General features: G+C 43.5%; 1 protein-coding gene across 1 annotated transcript in view; it reads left to right on the top strand.

The window, feature by feature from the left end:
• Positions 1–19,809, top strand: part of LOC129405884 (maestro heat-like repeat family member 5) — a 55,363-nt gene extending 35,554 nt beyond the window's left edge. The window contains exons 32-42 of the mRNA XM_055143573.1: positions 12–193; positions 3,236–3,373; positions 3,604–3,721; positions 4,642–4,782; positions 5,083–5,253; positions 13,553–13,711; positions 14,102–14,224; positions 15,256–15,361; positions 16,416–16,475; positions 18,386–18,574; positions 19,625–19,809. Coding sequence (XP_054999548.1) covers positions 12–193; positions 3,236–3,373; positions 3,604–3,721; positions 4,642–4,782; positions 5,083–5,253; positions 13,553–13,711; positions 14,102–14,224; positions 15,256–15,361; positions 16,416–16,475; positions 18,386–18,574; positions 19,625–19,809 — 1,572 coding nt within the window. The remainder of the gene's footprint in view (positions 1–11; positions 194–3,235; positions 3,374–3,603; positions 3,722–4,641; positions 4,783–5,082; positions 5,254–13,552; positions 13,712–14,101; positions 14,225–15,255; positions 15,362–16,415; positions 16,476–18,385; positions 18,575–19,624) is intronic.
• Positions 19,810–23,613: the final 3,804 nt, after the last annotated feature.

The raw sequence follows: 23,613 nt of genomic DNA, 5'->3' as shown, positions 1-23,613 counted from the left end.
TCTTCACCCAGGTCTCCTGCGCGTTGCTGGCGATTTTAGCAGGCTCAGTCTGCCAGGAGGCTATTCAGGAACTCTATCCCCGACTGCTGCTGGGTCTGCTCTGTGATATATACTGGACAGGCGAAAAGAATTCTCCCCAGCAGGGAGTGGTGTGCAGCAATATGGAAGACGGCAAGTCCTTCGATCCCTTGAGGTATGCCTAACCCGAACATCAGGGGAATGAAGTTAGTCCTCATACTGACCCCCTAAGGATGCTGACCAGTTGAACATCTGAGAATAAAGTTAAACAGGGGAGTGGAAATTGCTGCCTCAGGCAGTAGAAAGTCATCATATATTTGCAAGTTCCTCATTTTTGTGTTCTTTCTTGTCCTTTTCTGCCAGTTGATTTCATGGTTCCTATTGGTATTTATATTTAAGAGAACATGGAGAGATTCATTAGATTGGGGTTCCCAAAATGAAAAGTTCCATCCTAGCCAGACGTGGGCCTCCAAAAACAAAAGATGTAGTTTTATATTTGAAAATTTTATATCAAATAGATATATCTACTCCTGATCAAAGAACAAAAATCTAGGTTTCATTCATATTTGAGTTTTTCTTTTGCTGCCTTATACAAAAATCACTGTATATCTGATGTCATGGTCACTATTCTAATAACACAAATATTGAAAAGAACTTTGGTTGGGAGAGAAATAGCATTTTGTCAATGATACAAATCGCCATATCTCTGGGGGATTCTATACCCATAAGTGATAAGTAAACATTGAAATAGCATGTTTATAATAGAATACCCACGCTGAACCTAAGGGGGAAAATGTAGACTATTGTAGACTATTACAGAATGTTAAATATGTGACCTGTGGTTTTATTCATTCACCTACAAGCAGTACTTTACAGACCTACCAGATATGTATAACAGTTTTTTGGGGGAGGGGCTCTCAGGCCCTACTCCCAAACCCAGCAACTGGGCCCATGGTTTAATGCAAGGATGAGGATTTGTGTTGCTCAGGTTCTCCAGGAATGGTGCTTACCTGGGCAAACCTGGCAGTGCTGGAAGGGCTGTAATACCATACCCAGTGGTGCTTAGGGGCCCTCAATGACTGATTTCAGTGATGCTTGGGGGATCATTGGTGCTGGGATAGAACCCAGGGTGGCACATCTGAAACATATGCCCTTTCTGCTGTACTATTGTCCAGCCCTGTGCTGGAAAGTTATTTCAATGAGTGTGAGTTGGGACCACAGATGGGGATGGATTCATGCTCAAGAATATTTCCTGGTGGTTCTCTTGGGAGCATTTGCAAAGCTTTGGATCAAACTGGGATATACCATTTGCCAAACACCATATTCCCTATACTACCTCTCTGACTACTGCCAAAAAGTTTAATCAAAGCTTTGATGTATTCAATAGTATACGAACGTTTGACAAAAAAAAATAATGGGTGATAAGGAAGATAAGGATTATTTATTTTTAAGTACTTAAACATTTTAGAGACTGCAACATTGGCATAAGTCTTAGTATAGAGTCAATAGTATCCAAGCTGTAACTTTGCCAGTTACAGCTTTTTCTTACTCATTACTCAATCGAGAGAAAAACACACTCTCTTGGGGAATAAAGATAATATGTTCTATATCAGCATGATTTATTGTCATGAAAATTTCCTGAACAATAATTGCATGGTGCACAGAACTGATGAAATGGGTCAAGGGATTGAAGACATTCTATGAGCAGTGAAAAACGTTCCAGTTTTTTACATCGAGTTAAATGTGTCTATCACCTTTGCTAGGAAACAAAGCTTTCTCTTGAGTACATGCATGATTCTTGAAAGAACAAAAATTGCCAAGATTTAATTATTTTCTGATACCTGGAAAATTGATGCCAAAGAAAATCCGGTACATCATTGAATTGAAAGAGATTTGTTTAAAGAAAAATAAGGCCCCCTTCCAAAGATCTTGTCAGTTCCTACTGATGGCACTCCAGGGAGCACAGGAAACTACAGAGGTTTCATTGCAGCTGGATTTGTTGATGATGTATTCATGCTTGGTGCCATACAAGTGTGTGTTAAAAGTCTGCTCCAACTCACTGTTGGAGAGGTAGCTCCTGGCCATGCTGAAAAAGTAGAAGGCAACTACTAAGAGCTCATCACTGTGACTAAAGCCTGCTAACATACTAAAACATTGATCAACCTGCAGCAGTGCACTCTGGTCATCCTTTTATTGAGATGACTAATCATTATTTTCACTTGAATTGTCCTTTATTGTCTGAATGAGCATTAGACATGTAGTGACTGTGCTGTAGGAAGCAGGTCAAAATATTACAGGAAAAACATGCAAGGTTGTCATGTAGCATGTCTTCCTGCTGGCTGGTTTCAAGAAGGAAGATTCTTACGGTGATACAGGGAAAGTTTTTAAAAAAGAGGGTGGTCAGGTAAATAAATTTGGAAACCCTCGCATTAGATGATGAACGACATGATACACTGTTCTAGATCCTTCTCGTCTCGTCATTGTGCGGTACCTGCACGTCTGATCACCCTCTTTAGTGGGTGCTTGTCAGTTGCTGCCATCTTACACAAGTCACTACCAAAACTGTCATCTGTGGAGTGGGGTTTGGGCTCTGAAATATGTGCTTTGATTCCTTTACTTGTCTTCTCTGTATGTGCATGAAGGATTCACTTCATGGGCCTCACATTTGCCCTGGGAGCCACCTCCACCGTGGAGCCCTCTTCTAGCTGTAGATCTGAAAAGCAGAGCTGTCAGGGCCTAGGCATGGATGGGTGGGCACCACTGGACTTTGGATTCATGGGTTTGTACCTGTCAGGCAGGTGCTTTAAGTCACTAAGTGGTCACCCGGCCGTTATCCCCTTTTTCAAAAGTGATCAAGTCCTACTTTGCTATCTCAAAATAAGGTAGTAGCAGATCTAGCCTCATTTGGCGGGAGTGGAGCTGCAGATTATCCCAAGCCTTTCTTTGTACGCTGGAGAGCAGAATTTGAAAATAAGGGCACCAGAATATTCATGTGGTCTCTTACCCAACTCTGGGGTTGCATGAGGATCAGGAGTAAAAGGCTGTTTGGTTGGGCAATTGGGTGGGAGTGGGAGGTGGGGGCAGCAGTTCCTGGAGCTGTGGAGTTCTGTAAGTAGGAAAGTAGAATCCAGCTACCAGCTCTGTTCCGGCTTCCTGGCTCAGGAATGGCATGAGGGTCTCACTAACGTGAGCTCCGTCCTTCTGTCCCTCTCTGCAGTTGTGCCCTCCAAGCCCTGAGGGCTCTGACAGTGGCTGTGGATTACACTACAGTGGTGACATATGCAGATGAGGAGCACTGCTGGGAAATCCTCAGTTCCCCAGAGTCCTTTCATCTAGGGGTCATGACACTAAGCAGGTAGGCCTCCTTCCCAGTCGTCATTTCTCAACTCTAACCCTCTACCCCCAGGGCCTAGCCTTCAACCCTCCCCTCTCTTTGCCATCTCTTTGCTCTCTGGTTATCGTTTTCCTGTTGTCTTTCTTGTTCCTTACACACTGAGGAGTCCTGACCCCTACCACCCCACCCTACCTTCACCCACACCCACCTCTACCCCACAGCAACTCTTAAATCTCTGTGTTCCATCTCAGGGCCATCGTGAGCAACTGCCCACAACAAGTAATCAATGAAATTCTGGATTTAGTCATGAACATGTTGGAGAGCCAAGATCCTGGTCAGAAGCTACTGGCACAAAGTGTCTATGCAGAGGTAAAAACTGCTCGGGAGGGTTCCACAGCTCTTCCAATTGTTTCCTATAGCTGAAAAACACTAAAAAGAACCTTCAAACCTTCAATAAGTGGTCCCCAAAGAGGGCAGACTACAGCTGAGATTCCTGAAGTAGAGGCACTTTCCTACCTTGCACTTCAGGCACCTGCCTTTCACGTGGCAGCAGAGGCTTAGAGAGAGAGTACAGGGCAAGGTGTGTGCCTTGCATGTAAATCGACCCTCGTGTGATCCCTGGCACCACATGGTTTACTGAGCATCATCAGGTGCAACCATGGACGCCCCCTTAACCCCACAGTCTGTGGCTCTGAAGGTCCCTGAGCACCATCAATGCGGCCCAGTTCATGTCTGGCACGGCAGGCCCTGAGAGGCATTGCATCCTTGCCAGGTGCCTGGGCACCAGCAAAGTTGGCTGAGGGTCACTGGGAGGGGCCCGTGGGTGTCTTGTGCAGCCAGAGGGGGGCGGTGTTTCACCGTCCACCACAGTTTCAAGGGTCCCAACCCCTAGAGAGGGGATCATCAACTCTTTTGCTCCATGTGTGATCTGTGAATATTGGCATGTAGTAAAAAATTCAGGCTCTGGGGCCGGAGCGATAGCACAGCGGGTAGGGCGTTTGCCTTGCACGCGGCCGACCTGGGTTCTATCCCCGGCATCCCATATGGTCCCCCAAGCACTACCAGGAGCAATTCCTGAGTGCAAAGCCAGGAGTAACCCCTGAGCATCGCTGGGTGTGACCCAAAAAGCAAAAAAAAAAAAAAATTCAGGCTCTGTCGGCGTTGCCTCACAGGTTCTTGCCACCTGTGGTGTATGTCTCACCTGAGTATGGGGCCTGGGGGAGGGCTGAGGGGTGCACAGTACACATGACCTTTTCTCTAATATTACCTACATTTTGTTATACACATAGCTCCTTTGGCACAGATCAGTGGCAGAGACTCTGGGGCAAGAATCTTTAAATACTGTAATGAAATACATCCATGATCCGGATACCACACTAAAGGAGATCGGCATAATTGGTATGAGTAATCTCGCCCTACACCCCAAAACAGTAAGTATGAGTGTGGTGCAATGGAGTATGTGTTCTCCCTGGATCATTTAGTCAATCTCCTATGGATCCCTTGGTAATCTAGTTGATTGCCCGACCCCTCATCCTCATGCAGTAGGCATCCCGTCTCTAGAACTAGAGAACTCCCTATCCAGCAAGGTCTTCCAAAGCCCCTGAGCACCAGCCTTCCCCTTCTCACATCCCCTGGCCTTTTGACTTATGTCCCACCCGTTTTCTCAAAGCCCTACTCCCCACTTTGCAAGCTCCCCAGCTCTTGAGTGATCTCTACCTGTTTTCAAATAGGCAGAGACTCTGTCCACCATGATTTGTGTCTGTAAAGAGCTACTGAGAACTACACCCCGACTGAAAATTCATTCAATGAAGACATATAGAAACATTGTCATCACTACCAAAAGAGAATCCAAGGATGTCTTCCATACCATCTCTAAGGACCTGCGTCTGCTTCTTAATGATGTATGGGGCTAAGTTCTGGGGATCAGTTGGGAACAGTTGGGGTGGGCTGAAGGGAACTCAAGAATCTGGGCCAGGGTCTTGGACTATGTTGGAAAGGTTGTAGTGAGAGATGCGAAAATGAGGACTCGCTTCTGGAAATGGTGGGTAGCAAGGTCTGCAGTGCACCCCCTCTGACACAGATGCAGCACACACCACAAATTCCCCACTCACTACAGAAAGACTTACTAGCAGACTTGAACTTAATTTTGACTTCAGGCATCTTCTATAGACTTGACTAAAGTGCCAAGACACAGGAGACAGTCTCAACTAAAGCCTCCTCCCAAACAACACCAGGGTTCTGCAATGCTAGGAGCTGTGTGGCAGGAATCCAGAGATTCAGATGTGAGCTTTCCAAAGCAATATGCATGTTCACTGTGTCTGACCCTCCTTCCATAGCATAGATTTTAGAGCTCCAAGGAACTTGCTTCAGGGCTACATGCCCTCAGTAGTCCTGCCCAGGTCCCCTACAACCAGGCATTGAACCATGGATTTGAGTTACTTTGGAATAAGTCTAATCTCTGAGCTGGACCTTCCTAGATGGGAGGGTTAATGTCTGATTCCTCTGTCTATTACTCAACAAGTATACTTAAGAAAGTCAGAAGTTGGTATCCTCCAAGCAGAAATGTGAGATGCTTTGAAGTTTTCTCTTTGTTGTTCATAATCACACTTTGCACTGATCTTGTCTTCAGAAAATTGGGACTGGAGTGATAGCACAGTGGGCAGGGCATTTGCCTTGCATGCAGCCAACCAGGTTCAAATCTCAGTATCCCATATGGTCCCCCAAGCACTGCTAAGAGTAATTCCTGAGTGCAGAGCCAGGAGTAACCCCTGAGCATCTCCGGGTGTGACCCAAAAAGAAAAAAACAATTCATTTATTCTTTTCTCTGGTGTGTTCATTTTGGTATTGAGTATACCAAATTTTTAATATTTAGTTTACTTTTAAAAAATATCAAGGCACCGTGTCTTACACAGTAATGGATGAGTTTCAGGAACATAATATTCCAGCATCAATCTCACCATCAGTATCACCTGTCCTCCACAAATGTCCCCAAGATCCTTCCAAACTCCCAGCCTGCCTCCTTGACAGGCATATTTTTAAGTTTGTTGTAGTAGTTTGGATTTCATGTTTACCATGTTGTTGCCTCTTCAGTATATATTTGTGTGTCTATACATATATCACACAACCACCTCTATGCCGCCAATGTACTTGAGGCCCTGACCCTATCCTTCTTATCTCCCTCCTGTCTCTTTTTACTGCCCCCATAAGTTTCTTCCCCTTGTTTTCCCCCTATTTCATTTTATTTTTAGAAAGTTGTTCATTACTGAACATTGTAATGAACAATAGTTCATTACAGATAATATTCAAACACCAATCCCACCACCGTGCACCTTCGTACCATTAGAAGAGGAAAGTGTGTGAAGATTGTTGTATTTCATCCTGGAGCTGTTTAATCCCTTGTATAAGAGATTACAAACATATATGTTAAACCCAAACAAATGTGAGCTACTTTGGATACATCAGAGGTCAGAGCATCCTGGGTCTTTCTCTTCCAGGAGCTTTATTTCATAGTCTCTGGACCTAAGTTGTTGATGAGAATATATGGAGCCAGAGGCATTGATATAACGGGGTTTGTCTTTGGGTATTTGATTCTAACCCAATGGTTAGAAAGTCTACCCTTATTCCAGTGCCATGATTTTTGATCACCATAGCTTTCTAGTCCATTTTCAGATTAGGTAATGAAATACCTCCCAATTTCTTATTTTTCAGTATGGATTTGGTTATTTGGGGTGATTTATGGTTTCATAGTAACCTTCTTATTGATGATTCACTGTCCCTGAGGATTGTCATCAGAACATGTATGGATTGGGATTGCATAAAATCTATATAGAAATTTAGGTAGGATGGTCATTTTGACAGTATTAATTCTTCCGATCCAAGCACAGGAAATATTTTTCTACTTTCTAAGGTTTTCTAATGATTAAGTCTTCTTTTTTTTTGCTTTTTGGGTCACACCTGGCGATGCACAGGGGTTACTCCTGGCTCTGTACTCAGGAATTACCCCTGGCCGTGCTCAGGGGACCATATGGGATGCTGGGATTTGAACCCAGGTCGGCCGCGTGCAAGGCAAATGCCCTACCCGCTGTGCTATCTCTCCAGCCCCTCTAATGATTAAGTCTTCTATAGTTTTTGCGGCATAGGTTTTTTTGCGCCCTCGGGATATGTTCCCAGAAGTGGTATTGCTTGGTTTCTAGTTTTTGAAGGAATGTTCATATTGTTTTCCAAAAGGCTGGACCAGTTGGCATTTCTACCAGCAATGAGAGACAGTCCCTTTCTCCTACATCAGCACCAGCACCAGTGCTCTTGTTCTTTTTGATGTGTGCCAGACTCTGGTGTGAGATGATATCTCATTGTTGTTTTGATTTGCATCCCCCTGATGATTAGCAATGTAGAGCTTTTTTTCATGTGTCTTTTGGCCATTGGTATTTCTTATTTAAGAAAGCTTCTGTTCATTTTTTCTCCCCATTTTTTATGGGGCTGGAGGTTTTTCCCTTGTACAGATACATATACAAGACATAGTGTATATATCCTGGATATTAACCCCTTACCTGATGCATATTGGGTGTTTTTTCACATTCCATACATTCTCTCTGGATTTTTTCACTGTTTCTTTTGAGATGCAGAAGCTTCTTAGTTTTATTATTCTATTGAAGAACCAGGTTCTGATTTCACTGGCTCTTGGCATTACTTTCTTGATTTCTAGACATTGATTTCTGCCCTAATATATATTATTTTCTGCCTTGTATTCCCTTTTCTTTCCTTTCTTTCTTTCTTTCTTTCTTTCTTTCTTTCTTTCTTTCTTTCTTTCTTTCTTTCTTTCTTTCTTTCTTTCTTTCTTCCTTGTTTGCTTCCTTTTTTGGTCAGACCCAGTGATATTCAGCTGGTTTTGCACTCAGGAATTACTCCTGGTGGTGCTTGGGGATCTATAGGATGCCAGGAATTGAACCCAGGTCAGCCACTAGCAAGGCAGAGAACCTCCCTGATGTACTATTGTTCCGGTCCCAGCTCCTCTCTTTAAATTTGAAAAGTTTTAGAACCTGTTGTGGGAGTATGCTGCACTGAGGACACACTGTGTTTCCTCACCCGCCTTAAAGTGTGTGCAAGGTAGTGCAAGATTCATGTGATGTGAACGCGCCAACTGGGTAATGGACATTGGCATGTTCAATAGGCTTTGGTCAGGACAGGGTGACTTCCAAAGGTCAACAAGGTCCCAGGACAGAGGACGAGGTGGGGGTGTTTTGAATGAGGAAGGGCAAGGCCACTGAGGTTTGTCTATCTTCTGGCTGTGTGGGATGGAGAGGCCCAGTCTGGTCAGTGCACCTGGGGTAGAGGAGTTTACTGCTGGCTGGCAGGCAGAGCTGTTCATCAGGACGGGGCTGGTAGATCCTCAGGGCTCCAGGATGGAGGTGGAGTTTGTCTCTCTCTAGCTGCGGGAGGTGGGGGAGAACTTAATTTTTCATTTCTAAAATTTCCTCTCCTTTTTCTGAGGTAGCACAGTGGGTAGGGTGCTCGCCTTGCATGGGACTGACCCAGTTGTGATCAATGACATCCCACATGGTCCCCAAGCACTGCCAGGAGTCATTTCTGAGCACAGAGCCAGGAAGAACTCCTCAGCATTGCCGGGTGTGACCCCCAAACCAAAAGTTCTATCGTTGTTTTCCTCTATGTTTTCTATTTTTCTGCTGAGGTTTTCAATTTCTAGATTTGCTGAATTGTTGGGGCATTTTGTGTAATTACTGTTTGAAAGAATTTAGAAACCATAGCTACACGTAGGTTGGTGTTGCAGACTTCGATATTCAGTTCGCTTTCCTCCATACTTGAGATATTCCTGGATTTTATGCCGAGTAATTTTATGTTTTAAACTATTTTTATAATTCTGCAATTTTCCAAGTGGTGCATAATACAGTTGTTTCAGACATTAAACATTCCAACACCAATTCCACCACTCTGTGTGGTGTGCCTTTCCCTCCACCAATGTCCTCAGTTTCCCACCACCACTTCAGCCTTAGACCCTTGCAGGCACAATCAAATCTACTTCCTATTGTTTGTTACAACACACAAGCAAATGAAATGATCAGAACTAAGATCAAGAAAAGTCCATTTGTGACCATTGTTAGAGCTCACGATGATGTTGCTAAAGTCATGTCTGAAGATCTCCGTTGCTGGTTAGTGCCCCTGAAGGCTTCTGTGTCATTGTGTAGGCTCAGGAGCTGCATGGTCTTATCTGCAACTTTCCTAGCAGGTTTGCTGTGATCCCATTGGGCTGACAGTACTAAGAAATGACACAGCCACATGACCCATGAGTTATCCATCTGGACCAATTTGGTGGCTTGGCAGTGTGAAGAGGTTCTGTTGTGGAGCGGGCCCTTTCTTATGTGGGAGGGTGCCATGGGTGGCTGTGGGCTGCTGTGCCGTCAGGCGGAAAGGGGAATCTGCCCACCCCATTCTGAGACAGACCTGAAGTTATCAGCCTGGACCAGTCTTCCTGGAAAATTCAGTGCTATCATGTTCCTTTGTTGTTGTATCTCTGGGCCATTTCTCTGCCAGCTAAGATGGCAGGTGTGGGAGGTGACTGCTGGGATTGATGGTAACTGGGGAGTGGGAACTCTAGGGTATATCAAGCAACTTTATATTGTATCCTTGGCATTAGGATATTTTGTTATGTGTTTTACCTACAAGAAACTGTTATTTTGACTTTAATAGGAGAGTCACCAAGGTACTTTCAGGCAACTAGTTTTCCTTGACTCTGTGTGTACTATTATTTAACAACAACACTTAATTATTTCTTTGCTCTTTTGATATTGCTCATATCCAATCTAGGACATGAGCTGTTGTCTATTCTGCAGCCAGTTTTTTTTAAAATTTTTTAAATTTTATTGAATCACCATGAGATAGTTACAAGCTTTCATGTTTGGGTTACAATCTCACAATGATCAAACACCCATCCTCCACCAGTGCACATTCCCCACCACCAATATCCCAGGTATACCCCCCTTTTCCTACCCTCCCCCTGCCTCTAAGGCAGACAATATTCCCCATACTCTCTCTCTACTTTTGGGCATTATTGCTTGTAACACAGACACTTGAGAGGTCATCATGTTTGATCCATTATCTACTTTCAGCATGCATCTCCCATCCCAGCTGGTTCCTCCAGCCATCATTTTCCTAGTGATCCCTTCTCTATTCCATCTGCCTTCTCCCATCAGCTCATGAAGCAGTCTTCCAGCTATGGGGTAATCCCCCTGGCCCTGATATCTACCGTCCTTGGGTGTCAGCCTCATGTGATGCTACCCTACACTCAACAAATGAGTGCAGTCCCTCTATGTCTGTCCCTCTCTTTCTGACTCAATTCGCTTAGCATGATACTCTCCATGTTTATCCATTTATAAGTAAATTTTATGACTTCATCTCTCCTAACAGCTGAATAGTATTCTATTTGTGTAGATGTACCAAAGTTTCTTTAACCAGTCATCTGTTTTAGGGCACTCGGGTTGTTTCCATATTTTGGCTATTGTAAACAGTGCTGCAATGAATATATAGGTGCAGATGTCATTTCTACTGTGCTCTTTTGCATCCTCGGGATATATTCCCAGAAGTGGTATTGCAGGGTCATATGGAAGCTTAATTTCTAGTTTTTGAAGGACTGTCCATATTGTTTTCCAGAAAGGCTGGACCAGTCAGCATTCCCACCAACAGTGAAGGATCGTCCCTTTTTCCCCACATCCACGCCAGCACTGGTTGCTTTTGTTCTTTTGAATGTGTGCCAGTCTCTGTGGAGTGAGATGATATCTCATTGTTGTTTTGATTTGCATCTCCCTGATGACTAGGGATGTGGAGCATTTTTTCATGTGTCTTTTGGCCATTTGTATTTTTTTTGAGGAAACTTCTGTTCATTTCTTCTCCCCATTTTTTGATGGGGTTGGAGGTCTTTTTCTTATACAATTCTACAAGTGTCTTGTATATCCTGGATATTAATCCCTTATCAGATGGGTATTGGGTAAATATTCTTTCCCATTCTGTGGGCTCTTTCTGTATTTTAGTCACTCTGCAGCCAGTTTTCAATGTCTCATAGCACTGATGCATGGGATAAACTCAGGAGTTTATAAACAGTCAATTTCCTAAGTACCTCCCTCTCTGTGACTCCCTGGTTTCCCAGCCCTAGGGCATCCCAGTGTCAATCACATGAAGAGAATTGGGGCTCTAGAAAGCCCTCGAAATGACCACAACCAAAACTATGGCAAAGAGAGGAAATAAGCCAGTGGGGGTCTCCCCAGCATCTTGGGGCCATGGGTCTTCCAAGTGCAGGGATTCTTTCTTTTTCTCCCTCGAGGTTTTTGGTCCTTGAGGCTCCCACTGGGGCACGCTTGGAATTGTGGAATGGGAGAATACATGGAAGAAAAAGAAAATAGGATTTTTCTCACCATTCTCTTTGAGGATCTGGTTTTCTGAACGTCACCACAAGGCCTCTTTCCTTTGGAGCACTCTCGGCCAAGGGCCTGTTTCCCTTGATTGCTCATCTTGAAGCCAGTATACAGACTGGGCAGAGCAATGAGATGGAAAGCTCTGGTCCTAGGTTATCCCGAGTAATGGCAACTACTCCATCCATGGCTGCTGAGGTGTCAGCAATAGCTCCATTCTTGGTCCCTGGGAAGTGGTATCTATTTCATGGCAGCCTAGTCATGCATTTTAAACTGTTTCTTGGTGACTGGAGTGACAGTCTAGTGGGGAGGATTCTTGCTTAGCATGTGGCCAACCCAGCCAAGAGCACCACTGGGTGTTGCCCCAAAACAAAAAAAAAAAATTTTTTTTTTGCATTTACAATCAAACATGTAAAGGTGCTAATGAAAAGGTTGTCAGGTGATATTTTCCTCCATATTACCAGTAAGTTTTTGTTAAGATTTATAGTCAAATCAAGAACCATTCTGGTCATCTTTTATGTGATAACAGCTTGCGTATAGAAAAAAACTGGACCCTAGCAGTCCCAAGGTAAAATTTCAAACTCTCACTGTTTTTGTGAAATTTTGTGTGGCTCTCAGTTGTGTTTGTGTAACTCCTGGCTCTGTACTCAGGGCTCATTCCTGATGATGCTCAGGGGACCCTGTGCGGTGCTGAGATGGAACCAGTGTCCGTCACATGCAAGGCGAACACCTTACTTCCTACACTGTCTCACCAGGCCATCCCGATCACTCTTGCTAATTCACCTCGTTCTATGAACTTCCTGGGGCAAGACTCAATGCTCTTTTATAATTTTTAAATGATCCTTCTATTATTTTATTCTATTCTCTTCTCTTTCTAGTCTTTAAAATTCCTTTAGATTTATGTTCTACATGTCTTGTCTATTTCCCAGGTCTTTGTCCACTTAGAAAGAAAGGCTGGGGTATCAAATAACCCTGGCACTGGAAAGGAGCTGTTTCTCCTTTTATTCATTGACCCACTTGTGGTCATTTTGGTTGTGGTTATTTTCTTAATAAACCCACTTGCAGAATTTTATTTATTCTTTTCTCCTTGTATTTGATTCTGTTGCCAGGACTAGGGTTAAACTTTTAGTTATATTTTTTTCTCTCTAGAAATCACACACTTGATTTTTATTTGACTTTGATGTACAAAGCTTTTAAGAACAGAGTTTGGGGCCTTCAATATTCCAATTCTAAACAACCAGCAGCTTCTGCATGCCTTTACCAATGATCCACAGTTCCCTCCCTTTTCCCACCTCATTAGCAAATTATCTATTCATCTGCAATTAGACATTTGGCTCTAAATAATTGGTCCATATTTGGTCAGTTAAGATATAATAAAATCCTGAAAAGTATATAGTGTTTACGTCTGGAGTGTATTGTGAAATTAAAACAATGTAATGTCCATTTCAAGAATGTTACACATATCATATACAGAAAAATTCTATTAACTTAAAACTTTGTGTTCCTGAGCTAAATCCCAAATACCTAGAATAAAATGATGTGACAATCTCCAGAAGGCCCTTAGCTAAAAAGAAACCATATCTTGACTCCATACTCGCCTTAACGATGGACTTAGTCACTCTGTGGGGCTTGAAAATGAATTCTCAGATACACAAACATGTTAACTTTGCATGATGTAAACACATTATGGTGCGTGAACATTGGATATGGATGATAAAAGACAGGACTGTCTGGGATAGGAGGAAATTACAGCCCCTCAGCAACCTTTTGCTCTTTATGGCAGGAGACAAAAGAGGTGAGACTCTCAGCCACCTCCATCCTAGGCGACATACTGCAAAAGATAAATCAATATAAACCGGGGTCCTCTTTAAAAAAAGTGATTCACACTTTTCTTGCTCCACTGCTGCTTAACCTTCAAGAAGATGACATCGATACGGTCAAGGTAACTGTGGGCCCTGTCCGACCATCCTCAGTCTAACGCATTCCCCTATCTGCCTGCCATGAGCCCCGTTCACTTGCCTCTTCCTCATGAGCCCAGACCAGATTGTCTGTCATGCATTCACCAGTGATGGCATCCTCCAGCTGGCTCTGAGCACTGTGGTGCTTCTCAGGTGCCATTGTTCTTATCCTGAGAGCCTCTGATTCTTGAATCTATGTCTGTCCCTCTTCATGAACAAACCCCGGGTTTCACAGGATTCTGTTATACAACCCACCACTACCTTGCCACACAATAACCCCTCAGAACAAGCCTTACATCTTTTACATAGCCTATGTAATTTCCCAGCAGTTATAGGAGAGATGCATTGCTGTTCCCCTTTTTTTCACCCCGCAGGTGTGTACAGAGACCCTTGAAAAGTGGAGTAAAATAATAAAATGGAAATCACTCACCTCTAAGTTTAAACATGCTAATCTAAGCAACCACATTCTAGTTATTGAAGACACCATCAAACACCTGGTGAGTGAGAATCTCTGAGGAAACTCAGACACAAAATTCATGCTAGAAACGCAGTGGTCAGGCAAGTCAGGTACATACAATGATAGGAGAAAAATTCCCTTTGTTCCTGGCTTCTTCCCCGTCATAGTGCACCAAAGAACCAATTTGATCCTCTTAATATCCCATTATCTATCTTAAGAAGCTGTGGGAGTCTAGCAGGTGGGTAGAAGGTAATGACACAGGGACCTCCTTCTATCTGGTAGACAAGATCGATGGAGGCAGAAGTCAGCAGGGCTCTAGGCCAGTTGTCATGGTGTTGAGTCTGTGACTGCTCAAGTCAAGGTTGGCAGTATGTATTGAAAAGTCCACAGTTATATGCTAACTGATGGGGCAGGTATTAACATAAGAAATTCTTGGGGCTGGAGTGATAGCACAGCGGGTAGGGCATTTGCCTTGCACGCGGCCGACCCGGGTTCAATTCCCAGCATCCCATATGGTCCCCCTGAGCACTGCCAGGAGTAATTCCTGAGTGTATGAGCCAGGAGTAACCCCTGTGCATTGCCGGGTGTGACACAAAAAGCAAAAGCAAAACAAAAAAAAACATGAGAAATTCTAACATTAGGAATCTTAATGCACAAGTCAATATACAGATTCCAGAGATCTTCGCATCCATCATCCCACTGGAAACTTTACACTTTCTTTTCAGAGAGGTTGTGCAGGTTTCACATGAACTCTAGAGAATCAGGAACAGCACTCAGATCTGCGATGTCCTGGCACCACATCACGATTTGTCCCTGACCTTGCACGAGAGCAAGTTTCTCTTGATGTACCTATCACCTATTTTGCTCTGATGATGGGGTGATTGTGTCAGAGTCTCTGTTTCTGTGGTTGAAGCTGGCTGAAGCCAGAATGCTGCTGCATATCTACTGGGGGAGGGGCCCAGCTGGAAGATGCTCTTTACCAGCATTCCCATGGCACACAGACCCCACTATGCCCCACTAGCTGCAACCAGCCTATCTGCTCCTCAACTTCACCCCTCTTTTGCCCCACAGGTACGCAAAAGAAAAATTGACATGTTGGGAATGCTGTTCTTGGAAACCTTTGAAATCCTTAAGAGCCCTGAGCCCTTTCTGAGGATTAGTGCACTCCAATTGATAGGTAATGCTCTGCTCCTGGCCTGTGTCCCAATACTCTTCATCAGGGGTACTTTGTGATAAAGGCTAAGCTTGGATCCTGCAACAATGAAGCAGGTCAGAGGCTCTCCTTGCTCTAATCTGGTCAGAGGTCTTGTGACCAGGTCTAAAGTCCTCCCATGGCAAGGTTCAGGGAGGAAGAGGAGGCAGTGTGCCTTTGCCCCAACTCTGCAAAGTTGGCTGGACGGGTGGCGGTGAGAAGCCTATACAATTGAAAGTTGGGGTCCAGGGACAGAGCACTAGTAAAGGGTCATATATTACACAGCACGGAGGCTGGTTTCATCAGGGCATGACACACTTATCCAGCCAATTTCAGGGACAGCCCTGGAGAGCACTCACATGGCCTGGGCTGGCCCTGCAACATCACAAGCCCCGAGAAGCACGACATCCCAAGTCCCTGCCTGTAATTTCTTTCCTGGTTGGTTAGCTGAGAACCACCAAAGGGGCCCCTGTTCCTGCAGTGAAAGCTCCTTAGGAGAGTCCCTCCATCCTCCAGCTATAAGGAGAATAAAGGATTTCCAGTAGAAGTTCTTGATTCCTGGAACCCCACGGTGTTTGCCACAGAATTGGTTACCATTGTTGTACCACAAATTCATGACAGAATGCTGAACTATCTCTCTCTCTGTGTCTGTCTCTGTCTCTGTCTCTCTCTCATAGCACACTTTTAATACCTACAACATTTGGGATGGGACATTTTCCCTTGCCATGACCAAAATACATAAATTTTATACTCTTCAAAGATTCTGTTTGTCTTTGGATTTTGCCACACCCACAGACGCTCAGGGACAACTTCCAACCCAGTTCTAAGGGGTTGTTCCTGGTGGTTCTTGTCGGTTTGTTTGGGTATTCCAGGGACAAATTAATGCACGTATGACTGCATGAGTACTCTGGCCCAGTAAGGCATGTCTTACCTACATTCCCTGTTCAGACTGGATCCAAATACACAAGCAAAGACTAGGGATGAGGTTTCCCAAAGGCCCAAGAATTATGGAAGGACTTTAACTCTGACCTGTTTTTAGGAATCATATTAAAGAATCTGCCTACAATGCACCTGGAAGATTCAGAAGTTATAAAAACTGGTGAGTTTCCACCTTTTACCTGGGCTCTGGGTTACACAGTGATTGTGGGACAAGAGAAAGAGGTAAGATGGGACAATACTTCAAGGCACGTTCCATGATATTAAAGGAGAATTTTCTGTTGTTGTAGAATTGTAGATGGGTCAACTGAAGAAACTGTTTGGTTTCATTGTTCCTATTTCTGTCTTTATACTTCCTTTTACACCTTAGATGTCTACCCAGTAGACCCTTCTTGCCCACCTGCGTGAGGAATTTCAGAGAATGTGTTAGCAGGATGGAATCCTCAACTGCTCAGAATACCCAAGGGTTCACTTTGCCCTCTCCAGCTTGCCCAGTTCTTCAGAAATACTCCCTCAATCTCCTGAACTAGAGGATGGTTATGCCCAGAAATGTTCATCTGCTGACACTTGCACTCATATCTGACACCTGACAAACCTGGGGAGAGGAAATGATTCTTCTAATTTCTTACATCTTTCTGTGTATTTAAAGCCCACTGTATTCTCTCTTCTTGAGCAAATGCGGTCAAAGTAGGCTGTACCTTTGATTGGTTGGAAGCCCTTTTTGGTTTTATCAGTGAAGATGCCTGTGACTTGTATTCTTTGCATGTTAAGGAATATCTGGTCTCCCCCAGGAATCCCCACCCACCCATCATTCCTTAACTAAATCATTTTTTACTGTCACAATTCACTGATCTCTCTTATGCACTGTTCTCCACCTAGCAATCAGGGTCTCTAAAAGCATTTAGATTGGGTCACATCTGCACACTGGTGCTAAAGTCATTGGTGGTTCTCTGCTTCTGTCTGTGAGAGCCAGAAGGGAGCCTCTTGTGATTGTCACAAGCCCTGAAAGACTGAACCACTGACAGTCTCTCCAGCCTTCTCCCAGTGTGTTTCTTCTCACCGGAAGCTACATCTGCATTGGTGATTTTCTCCTAGATGAGTAGATCTGCCCCACCTCCCACTGGAAAGATTTCTCTCCTTCCTCCTCCTGTGCCTGTATGTGGTGCTGGCTCTCATTCTCTAGACCTCAGATGAATTGTTGCCCAAACTAGTAACTCTTGTTGACCACACTGAAAGATTGCAAAAGCACCTCCTTTCACACTCTAGGGGGTTCCTCAAGGAAATGACAACAAAAGCAGGTTGTGGGGACCAGCAGAGAGCACAAGTGCTAGAGCACATACCTAGCACATATGTGTGAGGCCCTGGGGCACATTCACAGCACTACCTGGTCCCAAGTTCTGTCTGTGACCTGTACAAAACATCAAAACATAAAATTATTTCATCTAGAGTTATATTTGATGGAAAAAGTTATCAAAGGTATTTCGTAAAAAGAACTTTTTGACATTAGGTGTTCAAACATACCGCATACAGGGTTTTGCATGTGGCTCAGGGAGATTCTGCCTCTCCTGGGCAAGGACCTTCGTGCAAACTCAGACACTACAGAGTAAGTGATGTAAGGATAGTTATGAAAATATAAACTGTTAAGGTCTTGTGTGATGAGGGAGGGGAAGTATTTTTCTTCCTTGCCTTCAAAAGTACAACTGTCTACATTTTTTTTTCGCAGTTAAACCACCCTCACTTCTTTCTTTTTTTCAATCGCTAAAATGATTTTTTAGAAATGTTTCTTTGTTTGTTTTGTGCCTTTTGGGGTCACACCTAGCAAGGCTCGTGAATTATCAGTAAATACTCAGTAACTACTCCTGGCAGCACTCAAAGGACCATCTGGGATGCTAGGGATCTAACGCAGGTCTGCCACATGTAAGGCAAATTCCCTAACCACTGTACTATCGTTCTGGAACAACTAAAATGATTCTTAATGAAGTCCCTTAGCCACAACTTGGAGGTGAAAATAGGGGGCTTGGATAGACAGTCCTGGAAAGGGAAAATCTGAATTAATTTCCTTTCTGGTTGCAGCTCTTGAAACAGCAAATGAGTCCGTGCCAGCCATCCAGCAGTTGACTGCTGCCACTTTGGCAAACCTTAATCTTATTCCTGCTCCGAAGATGGGAAAAAGTTGTCTCGGGAGATGTTACAACCTGCTTGTGCCATCCAATACAAGCCGCCTTTTCAGCTCTATAGATGAGAATGAAAGTGGGAAGAACAGTAAAAGCAAAATGAGCCCTATTCATGCCTGGTGGCAGAAGCACCGAGGAACCGTAAAAGATTCCTCGCAACTCTAGAAGATAGAACGCTAATACTGTTGATAAAGGTTAGATTTCAATTTCCATCTAGTCTCCTGGTCCCGAGCAAGGGTTTTGCCATTGAGAGGTGGTCATTGGCAACATGAGGAATGCCCTCAAGCAGTGCGCTTACCTGGGAACTAGTCAGTATCTTTCTTATTTTACCCAATGCCCATCTGATAAGAGCTTAATATCAAAAGTATGCAAGATACTGGTAGAATTTGCAAAGAAAAATCATCCAACTCCATCAAAAAAACAGGGAGAAGAAAAATGTCTGCATAGAGGTGTGGGGGGGGGTGGGATGGGATGGAAATTGGAGATATTGGTGGTGGGAAATATTCACTGGTGAAGGATGGGTGTTGGAACATGATATGACTGACACCTAATCATGAACAACTTTTATAACTTTGTATCACTGTAATTTTATTTTAAGAAATTATTTTCATGCAGCCCAAAGCCAATACTGATACTATTCTAGAACTAAAATTTGTTAGATACAAAGTTGCAATATGAAAATTAATAAGTCAAATCGGTGTTTGTGAAGATTGTTATATCTGATTACAGGATTGTTAAGTCCTCGTCTAAGAATTTATTAGACTAGATGAGTCATCTGTGGTTTTGTTTGTCGCATTTAGTTGTCCTCATCTAATTTGGTGTGCTCTTATTGGGATTTCAGTACCTAGGAGTTAGGAGGGTTGCACAGCCACATATTTGGACACTGTCCGGAGACTTCAGGATCTATGTCTGAGTCAGTGCACATGGTGCTGGCTGTGGGAGCTGGCCGTGGGTTCAGGGGCTTCTGAGTGTGGGGAGTAACCTACCCTGACTCCCCAAAGCACCAGAGTTCTCAGCCTGGGAGTCAGAAACTTTCGCGCTCCGTTTGTGACCACCACAATGCATCAAGGGGGCTTGATTCTGCACGCAGGTGTTCACCTTGCTCAACAACAGCTCACCTCTTGCTTTCCCTCTCCAGGTTCTTCCTGCCAGGAGATTCTCACAATTTTCCCGAGGGTCATTGCTTCTGCATTAGGCCTGTGTCCTGCCAGCTGGATCATGTCAACCTGGGCTGCTAAGCAACAGCATGGTGCTGACCCAGAAGGAGAACAGATGAAGAAGGAAACAACAGAAGAAGAGAAGCTTAAAAGAAAGAGGAAGTAGAGGGCACAAGACAAGGATGCCCGCTCTCACCACTTCTCTTCAACATAGTACTGGAAGTACTTGCGATAGCTGTGAGACAAGAAAAAGAGATTAAGGGCATCCAGATAGGAAAGGAAGAAATTAAACTCTCACTATTTGCAGATGATATAATACTATATCTAGAGAAGCCTAAAGCCTCTACTAAGAAACTCTTAGAAACAATAGACTTATACAGTAAAGTTGAAGGCTATAAAATCAATACCCAAAGATCCATGGCCTTCCCATATGCAAACAATGAGACAGAGGAAAGGGATATGAAAAAAGCAATCCCATTCACAATCGTGCCCCAGAAAATCAAGTACCTCGGAATCAGCTTAACCAAGGAAGTAAAAGACTTCTACAAAGAAAACTATAAAACGCTATTCCATGAAATGAAAAAGGACATGAGGAAATGGAAACATATACCCTGCTCATGGATAGGGAGAATCAACATTGTCAAAATAGCAATATTCCCCAAAGCATTATACAGATTCAATGTGATTCCTTTAAAGATACCCATGACATTCTTCAAAGAAATGGATCAAGCAATCCTAAAATTCATATGGAACAACAAATGCCCATGGATAGCTAAAACAATTCTTGGGAAAAGGACGATGGGAGGTATCACCCTCCCCAACCTTAAACTTTACTACAAAGTGGTAATAATTAAAAGAGCATGGTACTGGAACAAAGGCAGAGCCGCAGACCAATGGAACAGGGTGGAATATCCCTACACAAAACCCCAAATGTATGATCATCTAATATTTGATAAGGGAGCAAGATATGTGAAGTGGAGCAAGGAAAGCCTCTGGATTAAAGACCTCAACATCAGACCACAAAGCATAAGGTACATTGAGGAAAAGGTCAACAAAACCCTCCACGATATTGAAGCTAAAGGTATCTTCAAAGATGACATGCAACTGGCCAACCAAGAGGAAACAGATAAACAAATGGGACTACATTAAACTCAAAAGCTTCTGCACTACAAAAGATACAGTGACCAGAATACAAAGACAATCTACAGAATGGGAAAAGATATTCACCCAATACACATCAGATAAGGGGTTGACATCAAAGGTATATAAGGCACTGGTTGAACTCTACAAGAAGAAAACATCCAACCCCATCAGAAAATGGGGCGAAGAAATGAACAGAAACTTTACCAAGGAAAAGAAACAAATGGTCAAAAGGTACATGAAAAAGTGCTCTACATCACTAATCATCAGGGAAGTGCAGATCAAAACAACCATGAGATACCACCTCACACCACAGAGACTGGCACACATCCAAAAGAACAAAAACAACCGCTGTTGGAGAGGATGTGGGGAGAAAGGGACCCTTCTACACTGCTGGTGGGAATGCAGACTGGTTCAGCCCTTCTGGAAAACAATATGGACGATTCTCAAAAAAATAGAAATTGAGCTCCCATTTGATCCAGCAATACCACTGCTGGGAATATATCCCAGAGAAGCAAAAAAGTATGGTCAAAATGACATCTGCACTTCTGTGTTCATAGCAGCACTGTTTACAATAGCCAGTATCTGGAAAAAACCCAAGTGCCCTAGAACAGATGACTGGTTAAAGAAGCTTTGGTACATCTATACAATGGAATACTATGCAGCTGTTAGAATAAATGAAGTAAAAAAAAAGAAAAAATGAAGTCATGAACTTTGCATACAAGGTGATCAACATGGAAAGTATCATGCTAAGTGAAATGAGTCAGAAAGACAGAGACAGACATAGAAAGATTGCACTTATCTGTGGAATATAAAATCCCAAGAATAGTAAAAATAAGTACCAGGAGGTTGACTCCATGGCTTGGAAGCTGGCCTCACATTCTGTGGAAAAGGCAGCTCAGATAGAGAAGGGAACACCAAGTAAAGTGTGGTTGGAGGCCACACGGGGGAAGGGTGATGCGTGCTGAAAGTAGACTAGAGACTGAACACAATGGCCACTCAACATCCTTATTGCAAACCGCAATACCCAGTTGGAGAGAGAGAACAAAAGGGAATACCCTGCCCCAGAGGCAGGGTGGGGTGGGGGGAAATGAGATTGGAGAGTGGGAGGGATGCTGGGTTTATTAGTGGTGGAGAATGGGCACTGGCGAAGGGATGGTTCTCAAACATTGTATGAGGGAAACACGAGCACGAAAATGGATAAATCTGTAACTGTACCCTCACGGTGATTCACTAATTAAAAAATAAATTAATTTAAAAAATAAATAAATAAAAAGAAAGACTCCTACTCTGTTATTCTATATTCCACAGATGAGTGCAATCTTTCTATGTCTGTCTCTCTTTTTCTGACTCATTTCACTTAGCATGATACTTTCCATGCCGATCCACCTATATGCAAAATTCATGACCTCCTTTTTTCTAACAGCTGCATAGTATTTCATTGTATAGATGTACCAAAGTTTCTTCAACCAGTCATCTGTTCTAGGGCACTCGGGTTTTTTCCAGATTCTGGCTATTGTAAACAGTGCTGTGATGAACATAGAAGTGCAGATGTCATTTCAACTATACTTTCTTGCTTCTCTGGGATATATTCCCAGCAGTGGTATTGCTGGGTCAAATGGGAGCTCAATATCTAATTTTTTGAGAGTCGTCCATATTGTTTTCCAAAACATGAAGGGAAACATGAGCACAAAAATGAGTAAATCTGCAACTTGTACCCTCATGGTGATTCACTAATTAAAAAATAAATAAAGAAAAAAAAACAAAACAAACAAAAAGGCAAATTAGAAAGGAAAAAATAATAAAATAACTTTTATACACTGTCAAAAAGTAAATAAATAAATAAATAAATAAATAAATAAATAAATAAAAAGAAAGAGGATGTAGAAGAATCAGCAGCAATAGAGTGACTGGATCCAAAAAGTGATAACAATTGAGAATCAGGAGATGTGCTGGTGATCGGTCCCTGTCTGCAGGGTCTCCAGGCCACTGGTCCAACCCTGCAAACTCCCCAGGGGAGCACCCTAAATGGACCAGCACCCCGTAGAGTCATCCTGGGGCTCAGGAGGAATGGTAAGGACCCAGCTCAAGTCCAGAGCCCGGTTCCCACCAGAGAAGTGCTAGGGTCAATGCCTGCCTACAGAGCTTTACACCAACTCTGCTCACTCCCAAGAAGCAGAAAAGCAGCAATCAGATGGGAGCAAAAAAAGCGAAAAAGATGAAGTTGAAGAATCTGGACAAGTTCTGGGGGTAAGGCCTGCCTGAAGTGTCACCATTCTACTGGCCCAACCTGTTAAGTCCCCAGGGAACACCTAGAATGCTCAAGGCACCCTATGGAGGCAGCCTGAAGCTTTGTCTTTATAAGTTTGTTTTATTTACATAAAGTAAGATTATGATTATGACACTGACTTATCGAGTTCTCCGTAATACAGTTGTTTCAGACATTCAATGTTCCAACACCGGTTCGTGGTCAGTTGTCGTTTATTCCATTCTCCCCACGTACATGTTCCAGTCCCTCTAAACTGCCCCTCATTCCTGTCTCCTCCTGTCTCTCCCACTCATCTCTCAGTGCTTCATCTCGCAACCTGGGCTCTCTCTCTCTACACGTGCCTGCTCCTGTGTTCTTCTACATTCTTCTCCCTCTGTCCCCTTTGCTAGTCTCTCCGTGCTCCATCTTGCTGCCCTGCTCTCTCTCTCATCCTTCAACTCCCTCGTCCAACTCCCTCACACTGGGGGTAGATGCTGCACCCAGTCAGGTAGCAAAATTAAAGTAAGAAAGCCCTTCCTGACCGCCCATCAGGCTCAAGGGCAGAAACACCACCGAGGGGCC

This window comes from Sorex araneus, chromosome 6 (assembly GCF_027595985.1).
Source record: "Sorex araneus isolate mSorAra2 chromosome 6, mSorAra2.pri, whole genome shotgun sequence".
Lineage (NCBI taxonomy): Eukaryota > Metazoa > Chordata > Mammalia > Eulipotyphla > Soricidae > Sorex > Sorex araneus.
The sequence above is the reverse complement of the archived record's forward strand: the minus strand, read 5'-3'. Positions and strand labels throughout refer to the sequence as shown.